At 56.5% G+C, this 26,595-nt stretch overlaps 1 protein-coding gene across 1 annotated transcript in view; it reads left to right on the top strand.

The window, feature by feature from the left end:
• The window catches only part of SHANK2 (SH3 and multiple ankyrin repeat domains 2), a 499,586-nt gene that overhangs the window by 450,454 nt on the left and 22,537 nt on the right, over positions 1 to 26,595 (top strand). The window contains 4 exon segments of the mRNA XM_032490098.1: positions 20,752 to 20,899; positions 21,967 to 22,047; positions 22,333 to 22,341; positions 23,724 to 23,744. Coding sequence (XP_032345989.1) covers positions 20,752 to 20,899; positions 21,967 to 22,047; positions 22,333 to 22,341; positions 23,724 to 23,744 — 259 coding nt within the window.

Below are 26,595 nucleotides of genomic sequence, written 5' to 3'. Positions count from 1 at the left end.
GGGGGGCAGACTCTGTTTCCTGCTGAGGTTGGAGAGATCTGGATTAGAAAGAAGCCTGGGGAATCCAGCTGCCCTTCCCCACTGGACTACTGTAACAGTCCTAGCTTCCTCCTTCTTCCTCGGGTCCCCTCCTGATCCACTCTGCTTTTGCCGTGTCTGCCCTGGAAACCCTCCCCATCCACCCACCACCCACAGGACAAGGTTCCAGGCCGTGCAGGTCCTGACTGCCCCACTGCTGCTGCTCTGGCCTGGCTCAGGCTGATGCCTTCACTCAGAGTGCTGCCCTCCACCCCCTGGCCCCAGCAGGCTCTCTTTTCCAGTGCCCACTCCTTCCTGCCAGGTTGCCCCTCTGACCCTCTGTATCTCATCACCTTCCCCTGGCACTGGGCCGCCTGGGCACACATCTCGTCTGCACGCCCCCTGTGCCAAGTTGCAAGCAGGCCCCTCCCAGGCCCTCAATCAGCAGATGTGTCCGGTGTGGCCTGTCTAGCCCAGCTGTGCTCGCAACAACCTGGGAGCTGCGGAGAAGGGAACATATCCACATGGGATTGTCGCTTGGATTTCCCAGTGGACAGACTGGCCCCAGCTGACACTCACGTTCCCACCTGTCCTGGAGAGGAGAGGAGAGAGCCCAGCCTTCCTGGAGAGCTGGGTTTAGCAGCGACTGATCCTTCTGGCTCCTTATCAGGGCTGTGGGTGTAATTCACGAGAGAGCAGGACCCACGGGCATCGGGACATGGAACCTCTGAGCTGGACAATACCTTACCGAGTTTCTCATTTACATACTGGCTTCCACTTTAAAGATAACCAGAGTAAACAGCAGCTTTAAAACTAATTGAAGCTTATTTGATCTTTAAATCGGTAGGTTAGTAGTTGCAGGCATTAGTTCAGCAGGTCAAAGATGATCAAGTAGCTTAAATCACCTCAGCCCTCACCTCACTGTCACGAGATGGTTGCTGAAGGTCCAGCCTTAGCATCCACATTCCAGTCAGGAGGCCAAAGGAACAGACAGATTGGCACCTGTGTTAGAAAAGCCAAACTTTCCCGGAAATCTGCACCTGCATCTCATTGGCTAGAACTACGCTGCACGTCTCCCCACGGTTTCGGGGGGGGGGGGGGCAGGAGATTGTTCATTTTAGAAGCTGGGAGCATTGCTGCCCCAGACAACATCTGGATTACAGCATGATGGAAGAATGGGAAATTAGCCATCATCTGGCCACCAGGCGGTACCTGTCCCACACCACACTTCTGGGGTCAGACGTTTCCAAACTGTGTGCCCTAGAACCCCAGGGCTCGGGACCCCTGAGGGAGGGGAAGAGAACAAGCAGACCACACCCCAGCCCTTCCCTCCCCAGCGCCATCTGAGGACCTCCTCTGCCAGCTGGGCCACAGCCTGGAGCCCAGCCTTGAAGGGCTCCCGCAAGATCGCGCTCGTCTCCCTGGGGGTGACAGCCTCCTCTGCTCTTTGCTGCCCCCGGGTCTCCCTGGCACAAGAAGTCGGAGCCACACCAGGGGCTCCTGACTCCCAGACCGTGTCCAGAGGCATCAGCGGGCTTGACCTCAGGTGCTATGGCGGATGCTGAGTGTGGGAACCAGGGCCCGGGTAGCACGTCCTCGTGTCCTCTGGACACGCGGCCTCTGAACTTGGGACTGGCTTCTCTGCCCTCGGGCCCCATGGGGACAGCCTGGTGGGTCTGGGTGGCAGCGGCCCCCGGGCCACAGAGCAGCACGTCGCTCGCAGCCCCCAGCTGCCGTGGTGCTGGCCTCCAGCCGGCAGAAGCAGCCCACACGCTGACGCAGCTCCGGTTTTATTTTAGACCAAGCCTCATGCTCAGCACCGTCCAACAGACTTGAACTTCAACAAAAAAAGCAGCAGCATGATGAGCACGGCCGCGCCCTGCCGTTACAGCTGGCCCGGCCCCCCCACCCCACCCCCGCCACGCAGGGCGCCTCAGCACGGAGCCGGGCAGGGGCCGCGGGGCTCTGAAGGCCTCCCGGGCTGGTGTCCCCCAGCAGGCACGGGTGGCCTTCAGCCCAGGTGACCGGCCCTGTGAGGGCTGGTGGTGACGTGCTGGGGTGCCCTCGTGGCCCAGGAGGGAGTCAGGCCCAGCCCCCACCCAGCCCACCTCGGTCACCCAGCCTCATCCTGGTCCACGCTCCTTTCCTTGGGTCCCTGGCCAGTATCCGTGTCCTCGGCTACGTTGCCAGGGCCCTGCTCCCTGCTAGCAGGTGGCCCTGGGCGGCCTGCTTACATCTCCCTGCATAATTCAGGGGCCTCCCCTCCTGCGGGAGGACCACCCCGCTGCAGCGCTGGACCAGGCCCCCTGCCTCCGGCTGGCCACCCTCATATGTTATATGTTCACAGTGTCTAACACAGCATGTGACCTAACAACCGTCAGGTAGACCAGTGGACGGATGGATGGATGGCTGGACAGACAGATGGGCAGATGGGTGGATGGGAGTTCGGGTGGGTGGACAGGTGAGACGTATGGATAATGGGTGGGTGTATGGACAGACTGATGGATGGATGATGGACAGGTGGATTGATGGATGGATAATGAGTGGGAGGGAGAGAGGAGGCACGTTTGTAGGCACTTTCCGGCTGTGAGCGTCACTCTGTGTCCCTGCCTTTTATGCTGCAAAGCGGCCTTTCCTCAGTGTCAGCCCTGCCCTGGTCAGCACGGGTGGGCTGGGAGGGTGTGAGCGCCAAGGACCACCCTGCTCAGGGCTCTTGAGTCACTCACCTGCGTGCCACCCCGCTCCCTGCCCCGTGCAGAGGGGCCCTGGCACCCCTTTCTGTAGGTCTGAAGCCTGGCAGCCCCATACATGAATGGAGACAATGACAGGACGTGCCCCCCAGGTCCAGCAAGGATTCAGTGGCTCCGGGCCCCCTGCCCTGGCAAACTCTGACTCTCATTCCTCCTTGTCAATGAGACGGAGCCTGGCAGGAGCCAGGAGGGCAGACCAGCCACGCACAGGACACCCACGAAAGCTCATGGGGGTCCACACAGTGGGATACTGCACACCCATAAAGAGGAACGAAGCGCTGGCACACTCACTGCAGCGTGGATGAGCCGCGCAGACGTTCCGCTGAGCGAAAGCAGCCAGATACAAAACACTGCGTCCCTTCCGTGCAACGCCATTGGCGCGAAACGTCCCGGGGATGAGCACGTGCAGAGACACAGCAGGGGAGAGGCTGCCAGGGGCTGGGGGGAGGGGAGGCGGGGAGTGCCGGCCGATGGTTGGGGGTTTCCTTTTGGGGCAAGCAAGACGTTCTGGAGGCAGCTGGAGGTGGTGGCTGCACAGCCTCGGGAGCGTGCACAGTGAGCGCCGCGGATTTCAAAGGGGGCGTTTTACATCACGTGAATTTCACCACTCTTTTTTTAAAGTCTACATGTTCAAAAAAAAAAAAAAAAAGGTTGTGGGAGCAGGTTGCTGGGGGCCAGGGAGGTGCCAGGGTGGCCACCACAGAGAATGCCGTTGGGGGGGGGGTGATCGGGCGGAGGGGATAGAGGCGGGGTAGGGGACAGGCCCCGGGCCTTGTGCGGAACAGTCTGGGCTGTGGTTTCCTTGGCTCACTCCGGCCTCGGGGGAGAATGTGGTTTCTTCCCTCAAGGCCTCCCCCAGGCAGCTCACCTGCGTTGTCAGCTCTCCCGGCCACGCAGACGCCGGGCGGGCCACCCCAGCCACGTGCTGGGGTGGGGACAGGGGAGTGGCAACAGCAGGCACCCCCAAGAGGCATTTGGGTGGCCCCACGGCTCACGCGGGGGTCGAGGCCTGGCTTTGGTGGCAGGAGAGACAAGAGCAGGTGCAGGGGCTTGGCGCGTAGCCAGGGACGCCCCTCCCACCACCTGGCGGAGGCGGCCAGGTCTGGGGGTGTTGAAAGCTCATGTTTTGGTTTTTTTTTTAAATGCCCAAGAAAGCATGTGCGGAACTCCAGAGTGCTGCCCACGTCAACTGCGGTTTCTTTCTTTCCCTTCTTCGTGTCTTTCTCTGTGTGAAGAGGATCCCAGGGCTGGGGGAGTGTGACTGGCGCTGGTGTCCTCAGAGAGGCCTTCCCGGGTGCCCTCTGATGAGGGCCAGGCCAGGCCAGGCCAGGGGAACCGGCTCCGTGTGCACACGGCCCGGCGTCTGTGCTTGCTTCTCCCGGGAGCACTGGCCCAAATGCCAGGTCACTTCACCCTGTGCAGGGTGTCGTGGTGGCTCCAAGTCCAGGCTGGCACCCAGACTGTACCCGAGCCAGTAACTTCTCAAAGACCTGAGGGCCTGCTACAGAGCTGGGCTCTTGTGGGCTGGACTGTGTTCTTTAAAAAGATGGATTCCCGACCCCCAACTCCTCAGAATGTGACTGTACTTGGAAAGAAGCTCTTTAAAGAGGTGATTAAGGTAAAATGAGGTCACTGGGTGGCCCTAATCCCATAGGACTGATATCCTTATAAGAGGAGATCAGGACACAGACACGCACAGAGGGACGACCAGGTGAGGACCCGGGAAGAAGGCGGCCGTCTCCACGCTGAGCAGAGAGGCCCCGGGCGGAGCCGGCCCTGCCCACGCCTGGAACTCGGACTCCCGCCCCCAGAACGGGAGACAGTGAATTTCTGTTGTTTAAGACCCCCCCCCCCATCTGTGGGACTATTCACAACAGCCCAAGCTAATAATGCACAGGCCTTGAACCCGAACCTCTGGCTCAAGTCCCAGCAAGGAGGCTGTCCGAGCACCATGTCTGGCCCGTGGGCTCTGGCTCCCTGGGCTTCACAGACGGCCCCAGGGGGGAGGCGTCCCCCAGGCCTTCCCTGCAGAGCGGAGGCCCCTCCTCCATCAACACGAAAAGCATAAAGTCACACTGATAAATTGTGGTTTGAAGGTAGCCGTGGTAAATACCAGCCAAGGGGCAGGCTGCCTCCTGTGGGGGCTGCAGGGGTGAGGTCTGTATCAGGCCAGACGCCACATCCCTCCCATGGGTCTTCCCCAAGAGTGAACATCTCAGAAGAGGCAGGCTTTTCTGTGTCTGCAAGCCCAGGGAGGGATAAAGTTTTCTGCCCAAATGCTCGCTTTTTTTTCAACTGAAGTGAAAGTCACGTTAACACACAATTAACCATTTCAAAGTGAACCATTCGGTGCATTTAGTACATCCATCATGCTGTACAGCCACCGCCTCTGTCTAGTTCCAGAACACTCTCATCACCCCAGTAAGAGCCTCTGAACCCGTCCGCAGTCCCTCCCCTCACCCCCACCCCCGACCCAGCCCCTGGCAGCCACTCATGTTTTCTGTCCCCGCTCTGTGCATTTCACAGAAATGGGACCACATGCTGTGAGGTCCTTTGTGTCTTGCCTCTTTCACCCGGCAGAATTTTTTCAAACTTCATCCATGCTGGAGCATGTGTCCGCGTGGCATCCCTTTTCATGAGTGAGTAATATTCTGTTGTGTGGGTGGAGCAGATTCAGCTCATCCATCCATCATTTTATCTGTCAACAGACATCAGGCTGTTTCTGCCTCTTGGCTCTTGTGAGCAACACTGCCACAGTCGTGCGTGAGCAGACACCTGCTCCCGCTTCTCTTGGGCACAAACCTAGGAGTAGAACTGCTGGGTCTCACTGTCATTCTGTGTTTCACTTTTTGAGGAAACTGTAAGCTGTTTCCCACATCAGCTGCCCAGTTTCCATTCCTGTCATTCATTCACTCACTTGGCGTGAGAAGTGGGGACAGGCCTGTCTCACTCAATGGGGAGCACTCAGCCTTTTTTCTAGGTGTGACTCCATTTTAGAATCTGATGAGGACCAGGGGCCCTCCCCTTTGGGAAATGCACACACATCCCCAGTTTTGTCCACAGACTTGAGACAAATGAGAAAAGGCACCCCTCTGTGGGGCGGGGGGTCACAGCGAAGCGAGCAGAGTTTAGGCTGGGCGGAAGCTCCCCCGGCGGCACCATCACGCAGTGAGCAGCCTGTACAGCTGTCCAGGACGGCCCTGCCTGCCGCACCCAGCAGCACTTTCGTCACCTTACGGCGCGCAGGTGTTCTCGAGAGCAGACATGTGTTCAGCAGACTCAGTCTCCCACAAGTGGGCAAAAGAATCTAGGAGTGAGCAGTGCTCTCGGCCTTTCTGTCCAAGTGCTGTGAGCTGGAGAGAGGAGCTGGGGGAGGGGAGCGCTTGGAGCCCCACACCCGGCCTCTGTCCTGGAGCAGGGAGCAAGCAGCCCAGGGCAGGGCGGCTGGCTTCCAGGGCTGCGAGGCGGGGAAGAGATGCACAGGTGGGTGGCAGGGCTGCGAGGAGCTTCTCTAGTCAGCGTGGTGCCAGCAAGTGACTGAGTGTGGACGACCTACTGCCGGCGCCCACGTGGCATAGCTTCCGAGGGCCCAGGCCTCTCTTGTGCTGCTCACCCTGTGCCAGTGTGGCTGACACCGATATTTTAGATAAAAGGCTTATATATGCTTGGCACCCTTAGTCGTTAGGGAAAGGCGAGCCCAGCCCACAAGGAGGGCCCCTCACCGACGGCTCTAACCCCAGAGACGTCCAGGTGCTGATGCAGATGCAGAGACATCGGGACCCTCATGCTGAGCTGGTGGGATGAAAACTGGTGCAGCTGCTGTAGGGGACAGCTGGGAAGGTCCTCAAAAGTTCATGTCAGAGTTGCCATAGGACCCGGCAGTTCCTGAGCACCGCACTCCGCCACGCGCTCACGGCCGCCGCTGCAGGCTGTGTGGCCCTGGGCAACCTGCTCGCCTTCTCTGGGCCCCGGGCTCCCATCCATAAGGTGGGGATGGTGACAGCATCTGCCAGCCAAGTTGTCAGGAGCAGTCAGTGCCAGTCCGCATACGACATGCTTGCCTGGTGCCGGCACACAGCAGGTGCTGTTACCATGTTCCAGGGTGACCTGCGCCGTTGGGGGGCTGCCTTGGGGCCTGGAGTTCTTGACTCCAAGATGCCAGGTCTGGGGCCCAGGGGCTGCTCTGCCGACACCCACGCCAAGGGCTTCAGCCGTGGGACTCGGCCTGGCCCATGGAGGGGTGGGGCTGGCATTCTGAGAGCTGGTCCTGGGGGTCTCGGGGGGCACAGGCGAGTTCTCTCACCTGCTGTGCGGCAGGGCCGGGAATCTACCTGTAACAGGTTCTGCCACCACGACGCACACTGACGGGCGAAGCCCAGTCAGGGACGCCCTCCAGGCGTACACACAGCCAGCCCCGGGAGACACCAACTCAGCCACCGCAACACCGCACACCTCGCTGCTCAGGGACGGTGGGAAGCAGCCAGCTCTGAGCCCAAGTAGGGGTGCGGGTGCAAGCAGCCCTGCGCTCCCCACCTGCGGCACTGCAGGCGGCATCTCTAAAGGGGGTGTGGGTGGGGCTGTAGGGCTGGAGGGAGCCCCGAGCGGAAGCAGCCTGCCCACTGCCGCATGTTGCCAGGAGCAACCGTGGATGCTGAGGGGAGGGCCCATGGCACCTGACCAGCCTGGGGGCACCTTCTCTTCTCCCACAGTGGTCCTAGGAGTGACCCGCCTGGTCAGGTAAAGCTGAGGGCTACCCTGGAGGAGGCGATGGCGCCTTTCTCCTCCCCTCCCCGCCGGCCGACAGCGGTAGTAGCCGAGAGAACAGCACAGGCACAAGGTGACCACGGCAAGCTCAGGACATCCTTGAAAGAACGTAGCAGGTGCCCGACCAGCCCGGAGCTGGGGGAGGGGCCCGGGCTGCCAGAGCCTCTGGTCTTGAGGGATCACATTCCCAGGAAGGATGTGGGATGGCACAGGCTTCCTAATCAGGAGGGGACAAGGTTGGGGCTTGAACAAGACGTGGTTGGGGACAAGCTAGGAATTCATTATGCCTGCATTCCTGCACATGTGCATCCCCTAAGGACACACAGGAAACAGCTCGCAATGGGGGAATCTGCCCCCTAGTGCCTTGTGCATCATGTCCCATGGGCACAGAGTTCTGAGACCTGACAGGAGATGTGCAGTAAGACTGGCTAGGGGGCGGGATGCGGCGACGGCCAGGGCAGGGAGGTGAAGGGAAGACGGAAGGTGGCCGCAGCAGAATTCTGGAAGCCTGATGGCACAGGGACTGAGGGGCCCCAGGATGTGGGAGCCTGGGCTGCGGTGGGGGAGCAAGATGAGGCAGAACGGCCTGGCAGGACCCCCGCAGGCCAAGGCCTAAGCACCGGCTTTTCTGGAGACAGAGGGACTCCAGGCCCAGTCACAGGTGGGTGTCCCGAAGGTGCACTGAGGAATTGAGGACAGGGGCGCACATGCGGCTGTCGCCTGCAGCTCTGGGTCAGCGCAGGCCTGGGAACAACTCCACATCCCCCACGTGAGCCTGGGCACGCGTCAGCGGCCTGGCGGCGCGGGGGCGCTGGCAGGGAGAGGGCGCCGCTGTGCTCGGCCACCGCGCGGCCTCCAGGGGCGCTGTGTGTGGAAGAGGCCAGAGAGGTGTGATCAAAAGGTGGGCGTGAACACACACGTGCTCATAGACACACACACACACACACACACACACACACACACACACACACACGGGTATTTGCGTATTTCTTCTTTTTAACGGAAGGATAATCCACACACGGAATTTTTGTTTAATTGAATGTTGCCTCGGGGGCAGCGTACAGGGAGAAAAAGACTTCTCTGAATGCAAACTGTTGTAGATGGGATCCTGAAATTGGGTAAATGTTTCACGTAAGGATAAAGCAATTAAATCGACATTTCAGAATTCAAAAACAAAATAATATAAGTGAACGTAAGCACAAATGAAACTAATGGCTTTAGCAGAGAAATGATTTCAAGGGATGGTTGAAGGCTGCAGACCGAAAAGAAGTCTTAAGCTCTTTTCAGTAATTATATTGTGAGTAATGACACTGATGTCGTCAGCCTGAAACTACCTAACGAGTGTAAGGATAGATGTGACAGATGACTGAGTAATGGATGGTAGAAAGGTGACAGATGTGTAGATGGATGATTGATGGATAGACAGACCGACCGACAGACTGGTTAACGTCGTTCATTAGGAACCCAGATTTTTAGCAAAGATAGAAATACAAATATAAAATCAAAGCAGGAAAGCCCCTGCTACTCTGAATTTCAGCTGAAATCATCAGTGTGAACTGACAAGTAGCCTAGACCATGTGGCCTCACCGGCAGGCAGGGATGGTCCTGAAGGTGTTTCATGTTCAAAGTCCCATGGAAAGGGCTCAGGGGGGCACGCGAAGGGGCCCCGCTAAGCACATGTGGGACAACTGGGGCATAAGAGGGGTAGTCGCTCAGGGCATCTCGCGGAGCCAGAAAGGAAAGAAGTGGTGGGAAAGCTGAGGGACAGGGCAGCTCTGACGGCCAGAGCTGGAGCCATCCGAGTGACCAATCTGGGAGCACTGGTGCGCCTCCAAACCACAGAGTAAGCATCCACAGGTCCGGCTGACAAAAATACACAACTGAGGAAACCAGTGAAAAGGGAGAAGAAACCACTCTCCCTGCAGAAGCCCTGAAATTTATGTAAGAGCGCCCACCCTCAAAGGACGGACTGTGAGTGCCCACCCCTTGGCTGCGGCTGCGCTCGGTGACTTCCTTCCAAAGGGGGCCGCATGGAAAGGAGAGAGGGCAGCCTCCCAGGAGCCACCTGCAGCGCGCGCCTCAGCCGGGGAGCACAGGCAGCACCCCAGGGGCCAGCCGTGTCGAGACTGTGGGTCCTGGTGTGGGGGGCTGAGAAGCACCCCACCTCTGTGGTCTTCCTCCCCAGACCCACGACCCCAGTCTCATCATGAGAGACCAAAACCCCAGTGGATGGAGAGTCCACGAAACACCGGACTGGTACTCAGAACTGTCAAGGCGACCATAAACAGGGGAAGTCTGAGCTGTCGCAGCCAGAGGGATCCAAACGTCCTGTGGCATCCGGGTGGGAGCCTGCAGGCAGAAAAGGGACACTGGGTAACAATTAAGGAAATCTGAATAAAATGTGGACTTTAGTTAATAACAGTGTATCAATATTGGCTCACTGGTGACAAACGTATGGTCTTAGTGTAATATTTTCGTGATGACTGGGGGCCTGGGGGTGGGGCATGTGGGAATTCCCTGCGCAGTCGTCATAATTTTTCTGTAAATCTAAACCTATTCTGAGAAGAAAAAACATGTACGTGCGTAAGTGACTCACTTTGCGTACACCTGAAACTGACATTGTAAGTCAACTGCACTTCAGAAAAACTAAAAACAAAACAAGACAAATCCATAACAACTCTAAGAACTTGTTATAGTAATGGGAGTAGATTCAGGCTTATTGAACACCCCTGAATCCATAATGATGCTTTTTAAAGAACAGGTCGCTTGTAAGGGAACCGGTTCATTCCTCTGAAAACTGGTGAAGAAGAAGAAAGAATGGAGCATGTATCCTGCCCTTCTTATAAGACTGGACCTCGGGGCAGTCAAACAGTTGAGAAAGGGAAGTTTCTCTCTTAAAATTATTCCAAATAATAAACGGAGAAGGAACAGCAGAAGCAAATGACCTCCAGGCCGTGGCCGTCAGTAGCTGCTAAAAACCTTAGGGACCGTCCAGCGGGGGACGAACCAGGCCAACAGTGCCAGAAACCCACCAGTGAATCCTGACGCCACAGAAAGGCAGGAGCAGGGGTTCAGGGGCTCCGGGGGGAGGGGTGCTCGCCATGAATCAAACCAGAGCCAGGGGCCGGCCTCCAGCCAGCAGCGGGTGGCAGGACAGAGGACAGAACGTGGTCAGCAAAACTGAGGGGCACAGGCGGCAGCTGCGTTTCTCCAGCAGATGGGCTGCACGGAGATAAGGAGGAACGGGGGAACTTGTGAAGACTTCAGAGTCGTGCCAGCAGACACGTCATGTGGCTCCCATTCACCTCCTGATTCCAGCCAACTGGTACCCTCAGGACAGTTCTGAGATGGTCAAGAAAATCTTGGCCGTGATGGAGAATTTGGTGATAAAAGGAATTCGAGCTACCTCTCAGGGGCGGTCCTTGTACTGAGGCTGTTGTTAATAGGAAGCTTTGACTTTTCACAAGCAGCAGGCTGGATGCTTTCAGGCAGGGGAGGAGGAAGCTGGTTGTCGGTCCAGGAGAATCCATGCCGGGCAGGGGCGGGGTGGGGGTTCTCCCAGAGGCTGCTTCAGCTGGTCCTGTGGCTGCAGTGGTCTGTTTAGCAGTCCCTCTGCTCTTGTTTACTCCAGGGGCCAGTTTTCCATAATAACAAAAATGCAGAAAGGAGCTTCCTTTTTAATTAACAGGCTTTATTTTTTGAGCAGTTTTAATTTACAGGAAAAAAAAGTAGAGCAAAAAGTACAGAGAGCCCCCACATACTCCCTACCTACCCATTTCCTTTTTATTTTAACTGGAGGCACTGGGGATTGAACACAGGACCTTGTGTGTGCTAAGCACGCGCTCTACCACTGAGCTATATCCATGCCCCCACTCATTTCTGTATTTTTAGCACCTTGCTCTAGTGTGGTCCATTTGTCACAATTGCCAAACCAACTGATGAACCAATAATTGCTACGTTACTGTTAACTCAAGGCCACAGTTTACATCAGGGCTCCCTCTGCATTGTATTCTGTGGATTTGGGCAAACGTGTAGCATCACATGTCCACCATTACAGCATCGTACAGAATACTATCTGCCTGAAAGTCCCCTGCGCTCCACCTGTTCACGCCGCCCTCCCCCCAGCCCCTGGCAACCACTGACCTTTTTATGGTCTCCATGGTTTTGCTTCTTCCACAACGTCCTGTACTTGGCATCATACAGCATGTGGCCTCTTCAGATCGGCTTCTTTCCCTGAGCAAGGTGCATTTAAGGTTTGTCCATGTCTTTTAGTGGCTTGAGAGCCCCTTTCTTTTTATCACTGAATAATATTCCACTGTCTGGATGGACCACAATTTATCCACTCCCCTACTGAAAGACATTTTGGTTGTGTCCAAGTTTTGGTGATTCTGAATAAAGCTTCTGTAAACATCCACGGGGTTTTGTGTAGACCCAGGTTTTCCGCTTACCTGGGGAAACGACCCCCGGGGAGTGTGACTGCTGGATCACATGGTAACAGTATGTTCAGTTTTCTAAGAAACTGCCCACTGTCTGCCAAGTGGCCGCGCCGTCCTGCATCCCCAGCAGCAGTGGACAGGAGTTCCTGTTGCCCCACGTCCCAGCGTTTGTCGTCAGTGTTCTGGACTCTGGCCATTCTACCAGGTGTTCAGCGGTATCGCATTGTGGTTTTAATTTGTATTTCCACAATGACATTTGAAATTTGGCATCTGTCTCTCTGCTTTGGTGAGGTGTCCAGATCTTCTGTCCCATTTTTGTTTGGGTGCTATGTTCTCCTACTGGTGCTGTTTAAGAGTTCTGTGTGTATTCTGGACACCCGTCCTTTATCTGGTGTGTTTTTTGCAAGAATTCTTCCCCACCTGTGGTTTGCCTTTACATTCTCTTGACGGTGTTATTTTGCAGAGAAGGTTTCACTTTAGCGAAGCCTGGCCTGTCAGCTCTCTCCTTGATGGAGAGCGCTTCTGGCATTTTGGCCGAGGAGTTGGCGCTAAACTCAAGGTCGTCTAGGTTTTCTTCTACATTATCTTCCAGGAATTCTACAGTTAGTGTTTCACATGTAGGTCTGTGACTCATTTTGGGTTAATTTCTGTGAAAGGTAAAAAGGCCGGGTCCGGATTCTGTTTGTTTGTTTTTTTTCTCCGATACGTGGGTGTCCCACTGCCCCGGCACCATTGTTGAAACGTCTTTTGTCCACTGAGTTGCCTTTGCCCCCTTGTCCAAGGTCAGCGCGCTGTGTTTGCGCGGGCCTGTTTCTGGGCTTGCGCTTCTGTTCTGCTCTCTGTTTGCCTAGCCTTTGGCCAGCACTTGATTAGGAAGTTTCACAGTGAGTCTTGCAGTCAGGCCGTGTCAGTCGTCTGCGCTTGTGCTTCATTACTGCATTAGCTATTTCAGGTCTCCTGGCTTTGCGTGCGAAGTCCAGGACCAGTTTGTTGGTATTCACAAAATAACTGGCTGGGACAGAAATCAGCTTTTTAGGGGTCTCTCTTAAATATGAGCTTCCCACCGAGGAGCGCCAGACAGTGATGAAAGAATTAATATGAAAGACAGAGCCCAAGACAGACAAACTGTGGGGTAAAAAGAGGAAACAGATTATGCAGGGAGAATAACATGAAAAAACTACTACTAATACAACCAGAGAGATGAGATACTGCATCCTTGAAGAACAAAATGCACTTTTTAAAAGTAACATTCAGAGAACAAAATAAGAGCTCTTGAAAATTAAAACTATTAGAGCAGGAATGAAAATTCTGATATACAGATTGAAAGGTAAATTGAAAAGAATTGACCAGAAAGAGAAGGAGAGGAAAGTTGAAGAGGAAAGATAAATTAGAGGGCCGGTCCAGAAGGCCCACCATATGCCAAATAAGGGAAACTCTAAGAGAAAAAAGAAACAAAATGTTCACGAAGTAACTGAAGGAGACCTCCTAGAACCGAGGACCGTGAGTTTCTGGGTGGAAAGGGCTCACGGGCGCCCAGCCTAAGAGGTGAGAACACAGTCACGCCGCGGTTCAGGCTCAGCGCGGCTCGGAAACCGTGGGGCAAGCAGAGTGCCTCACAGGGCCGCCCGTTTCGGGGGGCTGTTCTGCCAGTTTGAGCAAAGGTTGCCTGCTGTGTGTGAGGAGTTACCCACCTGCTGCTAACTTGCCCAGTTCCGCGTCATCGTCCTGAGGCCCTGTTGTTGGGTGCATTGATGTTTGTGGCTGTTCTTTCCTCCTTACGAACGACCTCTTATATCATTATGAAGTAGCCCTCTTTATTTCTGGTAATACTCTTTTCCTTAAATCTGTTTTTTCCTGTTTTGTTGGGATATAGTTTACATACTGTAAAATTCAATCTTTTGAATTACACAGTCCAGTGGATTTTAGTATGTTGGCCACAGTCTAATTTTGGAACACCTTGTCACTCCAAAAAGAAATCTCACGTCCATCAACAGTCGCTTCCCACTCCTCCAAGCCCACTTATTGGCGACTACGGATAATGCCGTTACGGACTTCTGTGTACGGTTATTTGTGTGAACGTATGTTTTTCAGTTCTCTTGGGAATATAGTAGAAGTAGAATTTCTGGATCATGTGATAACTCCGTGTTTAACTTTTTGAGGAACTGCCAACCTCAAGTGGATAACATTTTGCCAGATATTAATATAGCTGCTCCAACTATGGGAGATCTTTTTTCCACGTATTTACTTTCAACCTCTCAGTGCCTTTGTTTTTAAAATGTGCAGACAGCATACTTAGGTCTTTTAAATCTATTTTTATAATATTTGCTTTTTAACTGGAGATTTATCTCATTAACGTTTAACATAATTATTGATGCTCTCCAGCGTAGGTGCACCAGTCTGTTTGTCTTCTGTTAATCTCTTGTTTTCCTCTGTTCTCCCTTCTCTGCTTTACTTTGGGTAATTTGGCTGTTTTTAGAACTCCACCTTATCACCTTGTGGCTGGACTGCTTTCTGTTCTCTCCAGTGGTGGCTCCAGGATCATAGTATACATCCTTTCCAGTTGACTTAGAGTTCACACTGCACACTTCACGCACAAAAGAAAAACCTGGCAACCACACAGGTGTATCTGCCGCACTCCGGCCTTCCTTCAGGACACAGCTGTCTCCAGTGTAACGTCTACTCACATTCTAAAGCCCACAACACAACATTGTTTTTGCCTAAAATGGTCACACCTATTTTTAATATGAATTCAAATAATCTTTTATCTTTTACCCAGTTATTTATCATTTCTGATATCTTTCATGCCTTCTGAAGATTACTGTCATTTCCCTCCAGCTTGAAGAGCTTCCTTTGGCATTATTTGTAGTATAGGTCTGCTGGCCACACATCCTCTTGGTTTTCATTTATCTACAAAGGTCTTTCTTTCCGCCTTCATTCTTTGCAGATACTTTCAGTGGTTACAGAACTCTAGCTTGACAGTTGCTTTACTTTCACATTTAAAAACACTGCTCAGGCTCTTCCTGCTCTCCAGAGTCTCTGGGGTGAGGCCACAGGCGTTCCTGTCGCTGCTCCTCTGCGCGAGGTGTGCGCCGCTCCGGCTGCTGGAAGAGGTCCTCGTTCCTCCTCGGCGCTCAGGCCGTCTGTGCTGTGCCCAGGCGTGATTCTCTCTGTGTTTACCTACCTGGGGTTCACTGCGTCTCTTGAATCTGGATATTTGTCCTTAACCTAATTGGGGAAGTTCTCAGGCACCATTTTTTCTGACCCATTTTCTCTCTCTTTTCTAGGATTCTAATTTTCTCCCGTTCAGAGCTTCTAATTATCCTTATGTTAGACCCTCTGACATTGTCCCACAGTCCTTAACACTTCGTCCACTTCTGAAAACCTTCCCTCTTCATATTGGATAAGTTCTACTTCTGTACTGAAGTTCACTCTTTGCTCTTTCGTATCCATTCTGCTGTTAAACCCATCCAGGGCACTTTTAAATTTCAAATACTGTTTTTTGTTTTTGTTTGTTTGTTTTGCTCTAACAGTTCCACTGACATCTTTGCTAAGGCTTCTTACACTCCGTGCATTAGGAGCGCACTTCCCTTTACTGAGCGTTGTTGCAACAGCCGCTTTAAAGCCTTCGTCTGGTAGTTCCGACACCCCGGTCGTCTGTAGGCTCATCGAGTCAGTTTGCGCTGCATCCTGAACATTGTGGCTGTTGTGCTGTGGCAACTTTGGCTTCTGTTACATTTCTTGCGTGAGTGTTGATGTTTTTGTCTTAGTTAGTTGATAACCTTGGTTAGACTCAAACTGCAAACTGCCTGGCCCATAATGGCAGCAGATCAAATTTTAGCTCGGTGTTTTAGCCTTACCTGCAAGCTATTCTGAGTTGGCCCTGTGCATACATAGTTCAGACATCAACCGGAGGTTTGGGAAGTGTTTACACATAGAACATGGAGTGATTCCTCGCAGGGGTTCTCCCCTCACTTCAGCAGCCGTGGCCACCATGGGCTCTGTCCTCTGACTTCTCAAATCAGAAAGGCTGCAGTTTCTCATCAGGGCGTCCGGTAATTCACACCACACCGTGTCCATGGCCCAAAGCGTCCCATTTTCTACTCCCATCCCAAGTCTGCCTTTATTCTTGCCCTGGAGCTTCCAGGGAACTGTTTCTATTGGTTTGGGTTTGGGGGTGGAGGTATATTCTGTCCAGCCTGCAGTGTCACCTGCAGACGAGCTAGTCTTAGGTGCTTACTTTACCTTATCCTCCAGCCTCAAATTTTACACCCAGGCAAACTACTGTTTCAGTGTGTAAAGCCATTTTTAAATAGACAATGTCTTAAAAAAAGTCATCTCCCAAACTCCTTTTCTTGGGAAACTACTGGAAGTCTACCAAAAATGAGGTTCTGAATCAAATACATACATACATGGGTTCTAGGATTCAGAAAAACCAACACAAGAGTGAATCAAAAGGAGTCCTGAGGGTGACAGTAATGGGGACAGAGGCCAAGAGAACACCAAACCCACATTGTTAGAGAGAAGACTTTAGGAGCCATTTCTTCAAGACAACAAACTTAACACCCAATGGAGCTGAAGATTTTGAAAAGATGTACATATATAAGGCAGTGTTTGGATTTGAATTACTGTTAAGTACATAGAAATTTAAACCAATATAAATACGCCAGAAAATGACTTCATGCTAGGGAAAATAAAATGCACTGGGAAAGACAGACAAAGTACTCAGAGCATACTGCATGGTCTGGCCACGAACTGATGTTACAGTCATGATGTAAATCCTGAGTGTGGAGCTGGGTAACTGTCTACTGCTGGAGGAAGAAGTTCTGGAAAAGTGGTGGGACAGGAGGTGAAGGAAAAGAGTTAGGTCAGTGCTTCTCAGCTGAGGGTGACTCTGACCTCCCAGGAGACGCATGGCAATGTCTAGGACATCTTGGTTGTCACGTTTTGGGGAGGGATGTTGCTGGATCTGGCGGGCAGACTGCAGTGATGCTGCTAGAAACCCTCCAGTGCACACCCGAACAGAGAACTGGTCCAAAACCACAATGGTGCCACAGCTGAGAACACTGAGCTAAATCGTCATCTTCTGTAGAGATACGTCAGTACATGGTACCTGCAATTTAAACATAAGACAGCAACCATATAAGTGCGTCTAGAGATGCAGTGATGGGTACAGAAGAGCTGGCTGAAGGCTGCGGGAGTGGGAAGTGGGGCCAGATGGCTGGGTCCTGTTGGCTTTGTAACAAGCCTTGTAGAACTCTGCTTCTTTAAACTGTGTACACATACAAGTTTGGTATTTTAAAAAACAATTGAAGTGGAAGAGGAGAAACATTTAGAGACATATAAAAGTGTAATGGAGGACAGGTTCCTGAAGCGTGGTGCTGGCCAGGCTCGTGTCCCTCGCTGCCAGGACGCGGTTTCCTCCCTCCGTAACTCGCACCATGTCTGTATGGAAGGATGACGCAGAGAGCGTGGCACTCTTCCTAACAAACTAACTCCCTGATTTGTTGGCAGCTTCTCTCTGCTCCAAAGCTATCATCTTCGCCGTGGCTTAATTCTCTGTAAATGTGCTGGATGATCAAGGTACATACCTCCCCCTGGCGGCAGCATGTCAGAATTGCAGGCCCAGTGGGTTTTGTTTTGCTCTGAGAGACACCAGAATCCCATGAAAGTTAAGATGCCAGTCTGGGCATCTGAGGAAGGACAGGCATTTCACCTGCTCGGTCTCTGAGATTTCAGTCACCACCCGAGTAATTTGCAACATTTGCTTTAAGGACAGTATCTGGTTCCGAAGTCTTGTTTCAGGTTAAACTGAAGGTTTGGCCTGTTTAAGGGCTGGGAAACTAAAGCACGGCTCTCTGCGACTCTGTTCCTCCGCCCTGGTCAGAGGATGGAGCTGCATGTCCTCATCCTGCCTGGTGGGTCATGGGCTTGTGGATTCCAGGCTGAACTGTGCTGTGGTGTTTCTGGGGCTTCTCGCTGGCACCTCTGTGCCGTCCTGCACACTGGCTGACCCACAAAAGCCCACACTGTCCCCTGCTCTGACCTTGGCATGTCTCTTGCTTTGGGGGCAAGACTCCGTCCACAGCTTATTCCCTGGCAGAGCAGGGGGAGGATGTAAGTTGGGTGTGGCTGGGGGGGGGGTGGATGGACACACATGAGGGGCTAAGGCAGCTGGGCTCCCAGCTCCCCCAGCGCAGCGCAGGCTTGAGAAGCAGGGGGGGTGCAGCTGGGGGTGCTGCTCCCACCGCCGGGCACTCAGTCTTGGGTGAGGGTGAGCCTCAAGGCCGCCAGGCCCTGGGGGCACCTGATTCTTCCCACCCTCTTGGCAACTCAGAGAGTGGGAGGTGGGCCCACATCACCACGTTTCACTCATCAGGCAGCTGGTGCATCGAGAGGCCGGTGGGCCGCCCTGGGGCTCCCAGCTAGTAGGTGGTGTCAGGACGCAAGCTGGGCTAACTTCACACTTCTGGAGGTACAGGGTTCTAGAGAGTTGGACCCAAAGCCACGGGCGTCATCAGGCAGCAGTGGGACCGCTGGACGCCTGGATTGTGGCCAGGGGCCAAGTCCCCAGCCCCAGCTCCCTAACAAGCAGCCTTGGGTGCCGAGCACCCCAGCCCCTGGGCTGGAGCCCAGCTCTCCAACAGCCGCTTGAGCCCTGCCAGCTGCCTGCACTGACCCACGGACACAGCAGAGCCTGGTCCTTGCCTCCACCCCCAGCCACTGGACGGGAGGCTGGCCGCACTGCAGTCCCCTTGGGGAGCTCCCCACATCCTCATGGTGCCTCAGCCTGGTGGCTCCAGACCTGGTCTGGGTCTCCCCACCTCTCTGCCTCCGTCGGGGCCCTGGTGCCCATGTTCGCCAGCACGGATTCTGCCGTTTCTGCCCTTGTCCCCATCCCCACCCGCCATCCGGAGCAACTGATCCGCCTAAAATGTGCATTAGCCACATCACTCTCGGGCCCCAAAATGAACTTCTCACCTAGCATTCGAGGCCCACTGATCGGGCCTTGGGCCACCCAGAACCTGGGCTTTTCTTCTACTCTGTCTGCTCACACTGTTCAGGCCCCCCACCCCCACCATCTTGCTGTCCCACAAACACTCCAGGCTCGTCCCCGCCTCCGGCCTCAGCCCTGGCTGTGCCCCTCCCCCCAGCGCATTCAGCCCTTGCTCCTGGTCCCCGCATCTGCCCCCCTCTCCTCTCACTGGCTTGGCTCTCTTTAGTGGCACTCGGCACACCTGAAATGATATCTGTCCACTGATTTGTGTGCCATCCAACTCCCCCATGAGAGCGTAAGCCCCAGGGGGCAAGAGTGGACCATCCACCAGGATCCCGCGCACCTCCGGGACTGAGTGGGCTCTCAGAGCAAGAGTGTTGGTGGAATGAACAAATGAATGAATTCACTCCTGAGCCACAGTCGCTGCTCCGGTGCTAGTGGGGAAGAGACAGAGGGAGGGGAGCTTGGACCCTGAGTGTCAGGCTGGCCAAGCTGGGCCCTGTGCTGCTGCCCCAGGAAGCTCAGGGACAGCCATCTCTCCTCCTGGTCCAACTCCCCAGCTCCCCCTGTCCTGAGCTCACCTGGATTCCTGACCACACTCTGAGAAACCAGTGAAGAGCAGAGCCACTAGGTGTCACTTTGCAAAGACCACAGCTGCAGCCCAGAGGCAGGCAACTCTCCCCTACACCGGCCCCTCCTGGACGATCCTGCCCCGGCTGGGGGAAGGCCCACAGCCCCAGGACAGGGGAGGGTGCCGAGGGTGCCTCCTGGCCAGTGTGCCCGGCCAGGTTCCTGGGCCCCAGGCAAACTGGGGGTAAAGCAGGGTGAGCTGGCCTGGAGGAGACCTTCAGAGATGGTCGGAGCCTTCACTGGTGTCCCAGCTGAGGGGCCGGGCACTGCGTGCTCCCTGGTTGCACGGGTGGTGGGTCTGTGAGGCCATCGAGCCCTGCCGATGCTCCTGTCTGCGGCCACGCCGCGCTCCGAAGGCTTGTAGGACTCCACAGCAGAGAAAGCAGCACAGCAAAACGGGGACTGGCAGTCGCAGGCCGAGCAGGGTTTCAGTGCTTCCGTTAGTTCTTGACAACCAGGGCGGTTCTCTTTCCTCAAGAGACGGTACTCAAGGTGCTCGTGGCTTCGCCTTCCTGTGCGTTTGTTCTCAGGGCTGCCCTCTGTGCTTGGCGCCCACACCGGGAGCTGTGGGGACGGCAGGTGCCAGAGCCCACGCGGAGAGGGTCCATGCAGGGGCCCTGGAGGGTGCGGAGGTGATGGAGGGAGGCGTCACTCAGGGAAGTTCCCTCCCACGATGGAGCCAGGTCTGGCTGGTTTGGCAGACATGGTGCGCGGTGGACAGAGCAGCCGGCTGAGCTTCACGAGGTGCCCAGTGCCCGGGGACTGGGGCCCCGCACTGCTCACGGGATGTCACCTCGGGGCCTGTCTGCATTTCCACCCTGGTGGCAAAGGGGGAGGTGAGAGGCTGACGGGTGCCAAGAGCTTGGCGCACACCGTGGAGGCCCCAGTGGAGGCAGCGGGTCCCTGAAGCTGCCGTCCCAGAGATAAGCGGGGCTGACCCGTTGCTGTTCGCGCCTATGAGCCAAGCTTCCTGCCTTTTCCGGCCTGTGGGCGAGGGAGGAGGAAGAGGGAAGCCGCAGCGGGGAGACGGGAGATGGGAGACGGGCAGCGTCCTGTGACGCGTGTTCCCAAATGTGTGAGAAGAGATTGAGCGTACCTGCCCCCCCAACGGCCGGGTGCCGGCTCCTTTCGCTCACAGCCCTGCTCCCTCTTCCGGTAGGTTAACAACGAGAACGTGGTGAAGGTCGGCCACCGGCAGGTGGTGAACATGATCCGCCAGGGAGGGAACCACCTTGTCCTCAAGGTGGTCACTGTGACCAGGAATCTCGACCCGGATGACACCACCGAGGAAGAAAGGTGCCCACCCTGTGCTCTCCCAGCCATGAGCCCCGCCCGAGGGATCAATGGGGAGTAGGGGCCCTTCTCCAGCCTCCGGTGCTTGGGCACTTCCCAGGATGTCCCCCATCTCCTTCCACTGGGGTGGGTTCTGATCCCTCCACCAAGAGTAGGAAGAAGCCAGAAAGGGATGTTACGGGTGATTCAGGCTTACCCACAGGGCAGTGGCGGCCTCAGGCCAGGGCTGTGCTCAGACGACCAGGGGCCTGGGGGCTCCCACTCCAAACTGACTTGCCCCAGTCACTGCAATTTGGTGATGGGTCTTGCCCGCAAGTAGCCTGGGCCCACTGTGGACAGAGGGCCAGCTTGCCTACCCTCCTTCCCAAGGGAGGTCACAGCTGGGGGACACTGGCGCTGAGGGAGGCCTGCAGAAGGGAGCCGGGAGCAGGCCAAAGGTACCTGGGGCTAGAAGAAGGCTGGAGTACCAAGTTAGCACTTCCAGCATTTCTCAAGGACAAGTGTACGCCCCTCTCCCACCCACCCACCCTGCCAGGAGCCTTCAGTCCTAGAGACAGCAATCAGCACAGCCAGGGAGGACTACCTGGAGGAGGGGGCTGAGAGATGTGGGAGGGGAGGCTGCAGTGTGAGGGTGTGGAGAGAAGGGGAAGTAAAGCTACTGCAGCCGGGAGAACCCCGTCCTGCTGCAGCTGCTGGAATCTCCTGTCCCCGTTAGTCACCAGCAGGCCTACAGAGAGCTGGACCAGACTCTCTTCTGCAGACCTCTGCTGCACCTCACACTGGGCCCTGGCCCTACAGACAGGAGGGACCCCAAGTGCAAGGTGCGCTTGGGGGCTGAGTACAGAGAGGCAGGGAGGCCTCCCGATGAGGGCTTGTCCTGGTCCCTCATGGAGCCTGCAGACTCATCCAGGCTCATGACTCTGCAGGGTGACCACTGCCGGCTTCCCCACCCTGGGGGACACTGCCTCAGTTTTCCCAGCAGGCTCCGGGTCCCCTCCTCCCGGCTGCTCTGTAAGGTGGGGTGGGGTGGGCGGCACTGTGGCCAGGTTCTCACCTCCGTCTCTCCTTCCTGCCCCTCAAGCTCCTCCACCTCCAAAGCGTGCTCCGACCACGGCCCTCACCCTGCGCTCCAAGTCCATGACCTCGGAGCTGGAGGAGCTCGGTAAGAGCCGCGTCCGGCCCGCCCCAGCCCTGCGCTGCCGCCAGCTCCCAGCACACCGGCTGGGCCAGCCTTGGCCACACCCCAGCCTGCGCATGGCCCTCTGCTTGCCTGCCTGCCCCTCTCCCTGGCCCCCAGGCCCCAGAACGGTGTCAGGAGATGCCCCCGGATGCAGGGCTCCCACGCTGGCCCGCTGGGGTCCTGCTGGCTTCAGGGGTGGTTACTAGTCTTAAACTCTTTCGGTTCGTCTAACATTGTTTTGTTTTGAATTTTTGGGCCTCTCACTAGTGGATAAAGGTAAGCAGCCCTCTGCTGTCGAGGGAGCCCCCCCTGAAACCCGCCCTGCTGGTCCTCTCGTGCACAGCTAGGACCAGGAAGCTCCAGCCCTTGGGTCTGGCATAGATAGCAGTGGGGCTGCAGACCTGGTGGGCTGCGGGCCAGGTCGAAGGAGCTCCTGGTGCCTTCTGGAAAGCTCTACAAGAACAGAGGGCTGTGGCCACTGGATGCCACCTGGCCCGGGGAGGATGTGCAGAGCAAGGTGGGCCCTGGGTCTAGCGGCCGTGTGGCTGTTGAAGAGGGATGACTTGAGCTGGTGGTGTGAGCCTCCCAGGTGCTGGTTAAGTGCCACACTGCGAGTCACCACGGAGGCCAGGGACACCTCCTGGAGGAAGTAGGCTCTGATCACAAATGAATGGCGAGTGGGCTGAAGGCCTACTCCACTGGGAGGCCCTGGTGGGCGTCTCTGAGCTCTCCTCAGGGTATGTTACAGGGGCACAAAACAAACCCTGCGCCCACGGCCACACCCCCATCAGCCCCAGCTGGTTGGGGTGGGGCGGGTAGTCTGAGTGTCCTTGCCGGTCTCTGACTTGCCATCACTCCCATCTGGTCCCAGCCTTCAGGAGGAGACCTTCTGGTCCTGGCCTCCCCTCCAAAAACAGCACAGAGAGGCCCTTTCCCCCTCACAGCTCCTCTGCGAGGGCCTCCTGCAGTCCACCCTCGCCGGGCCCAGGCCACCTCCCAGTGAGCACCCCCTTGCTTGCCACCCTGTCCCAGGGCTGGAATCTTTGTTTCAGGCTGAAGCCTAAGTTCTCTAGATGAGAGCATCCCTGCTGTGGTGCTGCCCACCCCCGCCCAGAACAACTAGTTTCCGCAAAGCCCCTTTCCTTTCATCCCTCCATAACCACGCCGCATCCATCCAAACAAGACTCACCAGGAAAACCCCTCTGAACCCTAGGCCTGGCCCCGGCGGGGACCACAGTGTGAGTTTCTGCACATGCTTTTCTAAACCCAGACAGCATGTGCTGCTCTGGCTCCTCCGAGGGGCCTGTGGGCTGTGGGCAGGACACCTTTAATAAGGGCTCTGGGGGTGTCAGCCTAGGACGCTGTGAGGGTCCCCCTAAGCGATGCCTGGGCTCACACGGCCCCCTCTGGCAGGGTGCAGGGAGGGCGGGGGCTGAGTGAGAGGAAAGGCCCCCGTCCCTGAGGGAAGCAGGTTTGCTGGAGAATGTGATCAGAAAGGGCGTCCAGCTCTTCACAGCTACCGCGCCCACCAGCATCCGCCACAAGCTGCAGTCAGTGCAGGGCGAGGGGGAGCCCAGGGCAGCAGCCCAGCCCGGGCCCTGGGGGAGCGCTGCCGGCGCACCTGCCACAGGACTCACACTCCCCTTTCTGTTTGCAAGCCTCCGTCCGGAAAAAGAAGGGTAAGGGGCGAGCCCAGCGTCCGTCTCAGCCCCCAACCCGCACGCCCTGTGTGGCCATCGGCGTGGCGTCTGGAATGTGCTGTGACCCTGTGCTGTCTTCTCCCTGCTCGGGGTCCGGGGGGGGGGGGGTGGGATCGGCCCCAGGATGCGTCCCGTCTCAGTCTGTCACGTCTGCCTTCTCCCGTCTGTGGTCCCCAGCGTGTTCTGCATTTGCCCCTGAGTCGTGTCCACGTGGCCATATCTGACGCCTGGGCCCTCTTGGGCCCAGGGGTGGCAGGCAGCCTCCATAGCCATGGCTTGGGGCGCAGGCCAGCAGGGCCCCTGGCAAATGGGGCCCTGACTGCTGGCCCTTTTGCCCCCAGTAGGGGCTGCCTCCCTTCAACTCCTAAAAAACCCCTTGAGGCCTGCTCGGCTCCTGCCAGGAGACTGCCCTTGAACTTGGGGAAGAGGGGGCTGCGAGGCCAGGCTGCTCCCTGCCCCTCCCTAGGCTGGCAGTGGTGAGGGGGGGACCAGCCTCCGCGCTGTGAGCAGCTAAGACACCAGCCGCACGGGTGCCCAGCAGCCGGGCCCCGATGGAGCTTGCCCCTCCGCAGCAGCTCCCACACTTGGGGTGCCTCTCCCAGGTGCTGGAGGTGAGCAGCAGCCTGTCAGTTTAGGGCCAAGAGGGGACTTGCCCACAGGCCCAGGCCCTGCCACTGAGATGTGACTCAGCCAAGATGGTGGGGGGAGTCTGGGAATCCCGCTGGGCAGTATCTGAGGGCAGGGCCAGGGGTCCTGGAGCACCAGGACAGGAGCTCCTTTCTCACCCACCATCCCCCGCCCCGAGAGGCAGGCCAGCCCTGGCAGCCTTCCTCTGGAGCAATGCTGGGCCTCCCCCAACAACCAGGGGCTGCTTGGGAGACCCCCCCCCCACCATGGGCTTTCCAGGACCAGTCACCGTGTCACCACATGGTGCGTGCCTGGGGCACAGGAAGTTTCCTGAGATTACATTACCCTCTGAACTCCCTTCAACCCAAGGCCAAACCCAGCTGGCAGGAACAACCCCTCTGTCCACCACACTTTCCAGAAAAGGCACTACACAGTAGATTCCAGAAGTCCCATGACCCTAACAGGGCTAGCGGGAGAGCCTGTCCTCAGGGAGCAGCCGCTGGCCCGCCCCACCCCACCCCACCCCACCGGCTCCACCCTCCTCCCCAGGGCCCAGCAGCCAGAGACCCGGGGCTGTGACTGAGGGAGAGAGGAGAGAGGTCGTGTTCCGCGGGGCCAGCCTGGGGAGTGCAGCCCTGCCTGCCTTTGGCCAGCGAACACCGAACACTGGATGTGATTTGGAGCTAACACGCCCACATTTAGTCCTTGAGTGTTCCCTGAGGACCTGCGCTATTCCCCAGACACCAAGCTCACTGGTGTCAGGGTGAGCAGCGGTGGGGTGGGGGGGGGCCCGAGGCAGAATCTGGGCAGGGGTGGTGGGGCCAGCTGCACCATGGCCTCCCAGCCCGCGGGCCCCTCTGGCTGCACCCCACCCCCTTCCCTTCGAAGCTGTGTGACTCATCAGAGCCTGCAGGCCAGGAACAGTGTGCTGGGGTCAGAGCGCTGGCCCCTGGCCTTCGCTGCCTCCACCAGAGACGGGTGGCTGGCAGTAGCTGCTGCTTCCACTGCATATGGCTCGTCTTTGACATCTAGCGCTGTCGACACCTTGCTTTCCTTCTTGGAAGCGGTTTACGGAGGAAATCCTGCACTGTGGCCTCTCACCCTGAGACGGGGCATGGGTGGCCCTGCCCCTCCCGAGAGTTGGCGGAACAACTGGTTCGAGGTCACGAGGAGCGACAGGGTGCCTGGGCATCTCCGCAGCCAGGAGGCACTTCACAAACCAACTGCCTGACAGGCTGAAGAACTGGAGAGTCTTAGTCCCGGCGTTGCGGGACGTTCCTGGAGCATCTAGGATGCTCTCCCGAGGGGTCCAAGGAGCAGCTGGGGGCCTGGATACAGCCTGGCATGTGGCCACGGCAAAGGGGGGCACAGGACACGGAAGCCAGAGTCCCTGCGATGGCGCCCCCTTCCCCCAGGAGAAAGAGGGCCCCTTGGCCAGATGCGCCCGTGTCATCCTGGCCTCGGCCTCCCCACGGTTCGGAGGGTCATTCCACTCCACAATTTGAGGCCTCCCTACTACAAAGCCAGCAATACCTGCTGGACGAGTGGGAGGGCTCGGGCCACAGGTGACTCTGCCTGTGGTGGGGGCAGAGCTCACAGGTGGGGGACTCTGGTGACAGGCAGGACACCAGCTCTGCTCTGGTTCCCAGAGACACGTGGCTACATGCGACCCTGACATCTACCACCCCTCCCCACCCAGGACACACTCTTCCCTGCGTGAGGAAGTGTGCAGCCTGTGGACGGTGGGTACCACATCTGTCTTCTAAGCAGACTGTAGGTCTGTTTAGAAAATTAAAATACAGGTCACTGCCGGAGCATTTTCATCAATTCATTACTAAGATTTGACAGTTTTCAAATCTGTCTGCAGGACTGCTTTTCAGTCACAGAGCACTTCATTCTAAGGCTGCAGGGGCTGAACTCACTAATCCTCTTCCTCTGGAGTCCCTGAATAGAGACCCAATTCCAGGCTTTTATAAATTAAGCATAATAATCCTTATGAGCTTAGAATGAGAAGCAGGAACCCACAGTCTCACAGCTTTCCTTAAAAGCCTTCACGTTCCAGTAAACAAGCCCTTCAACACGGGGGCTGAGCAGAGTCTTTGAGTCAGGCCACCAGCCTCCCTTCGAGACAAAGGCCAGGAGGGGACTCAGGGCCCCATGGGGAAGCGATGCAGGGCTTCCCTCCGCATTTGCACCACACAGA

This window comes from Camelus ferus, chromosome 10 (genome assembly GCF_009834535.1).
Source record: "Camelus ferus isolate YT-003-E chromosome 10, BCGSAC_Cfer_1.0, whole genome shotgun sequence".
NCBI classification, from domain to species: domain Eukaryota; kingdom Metazoa; phylum Chordata; class Mammalia; order Artiodactyla; family Camelidae; genus Camelus; species Camelus ferus.
This window is presented reverse-complemented; position numbering and strand designations above follow the sequence as displayed.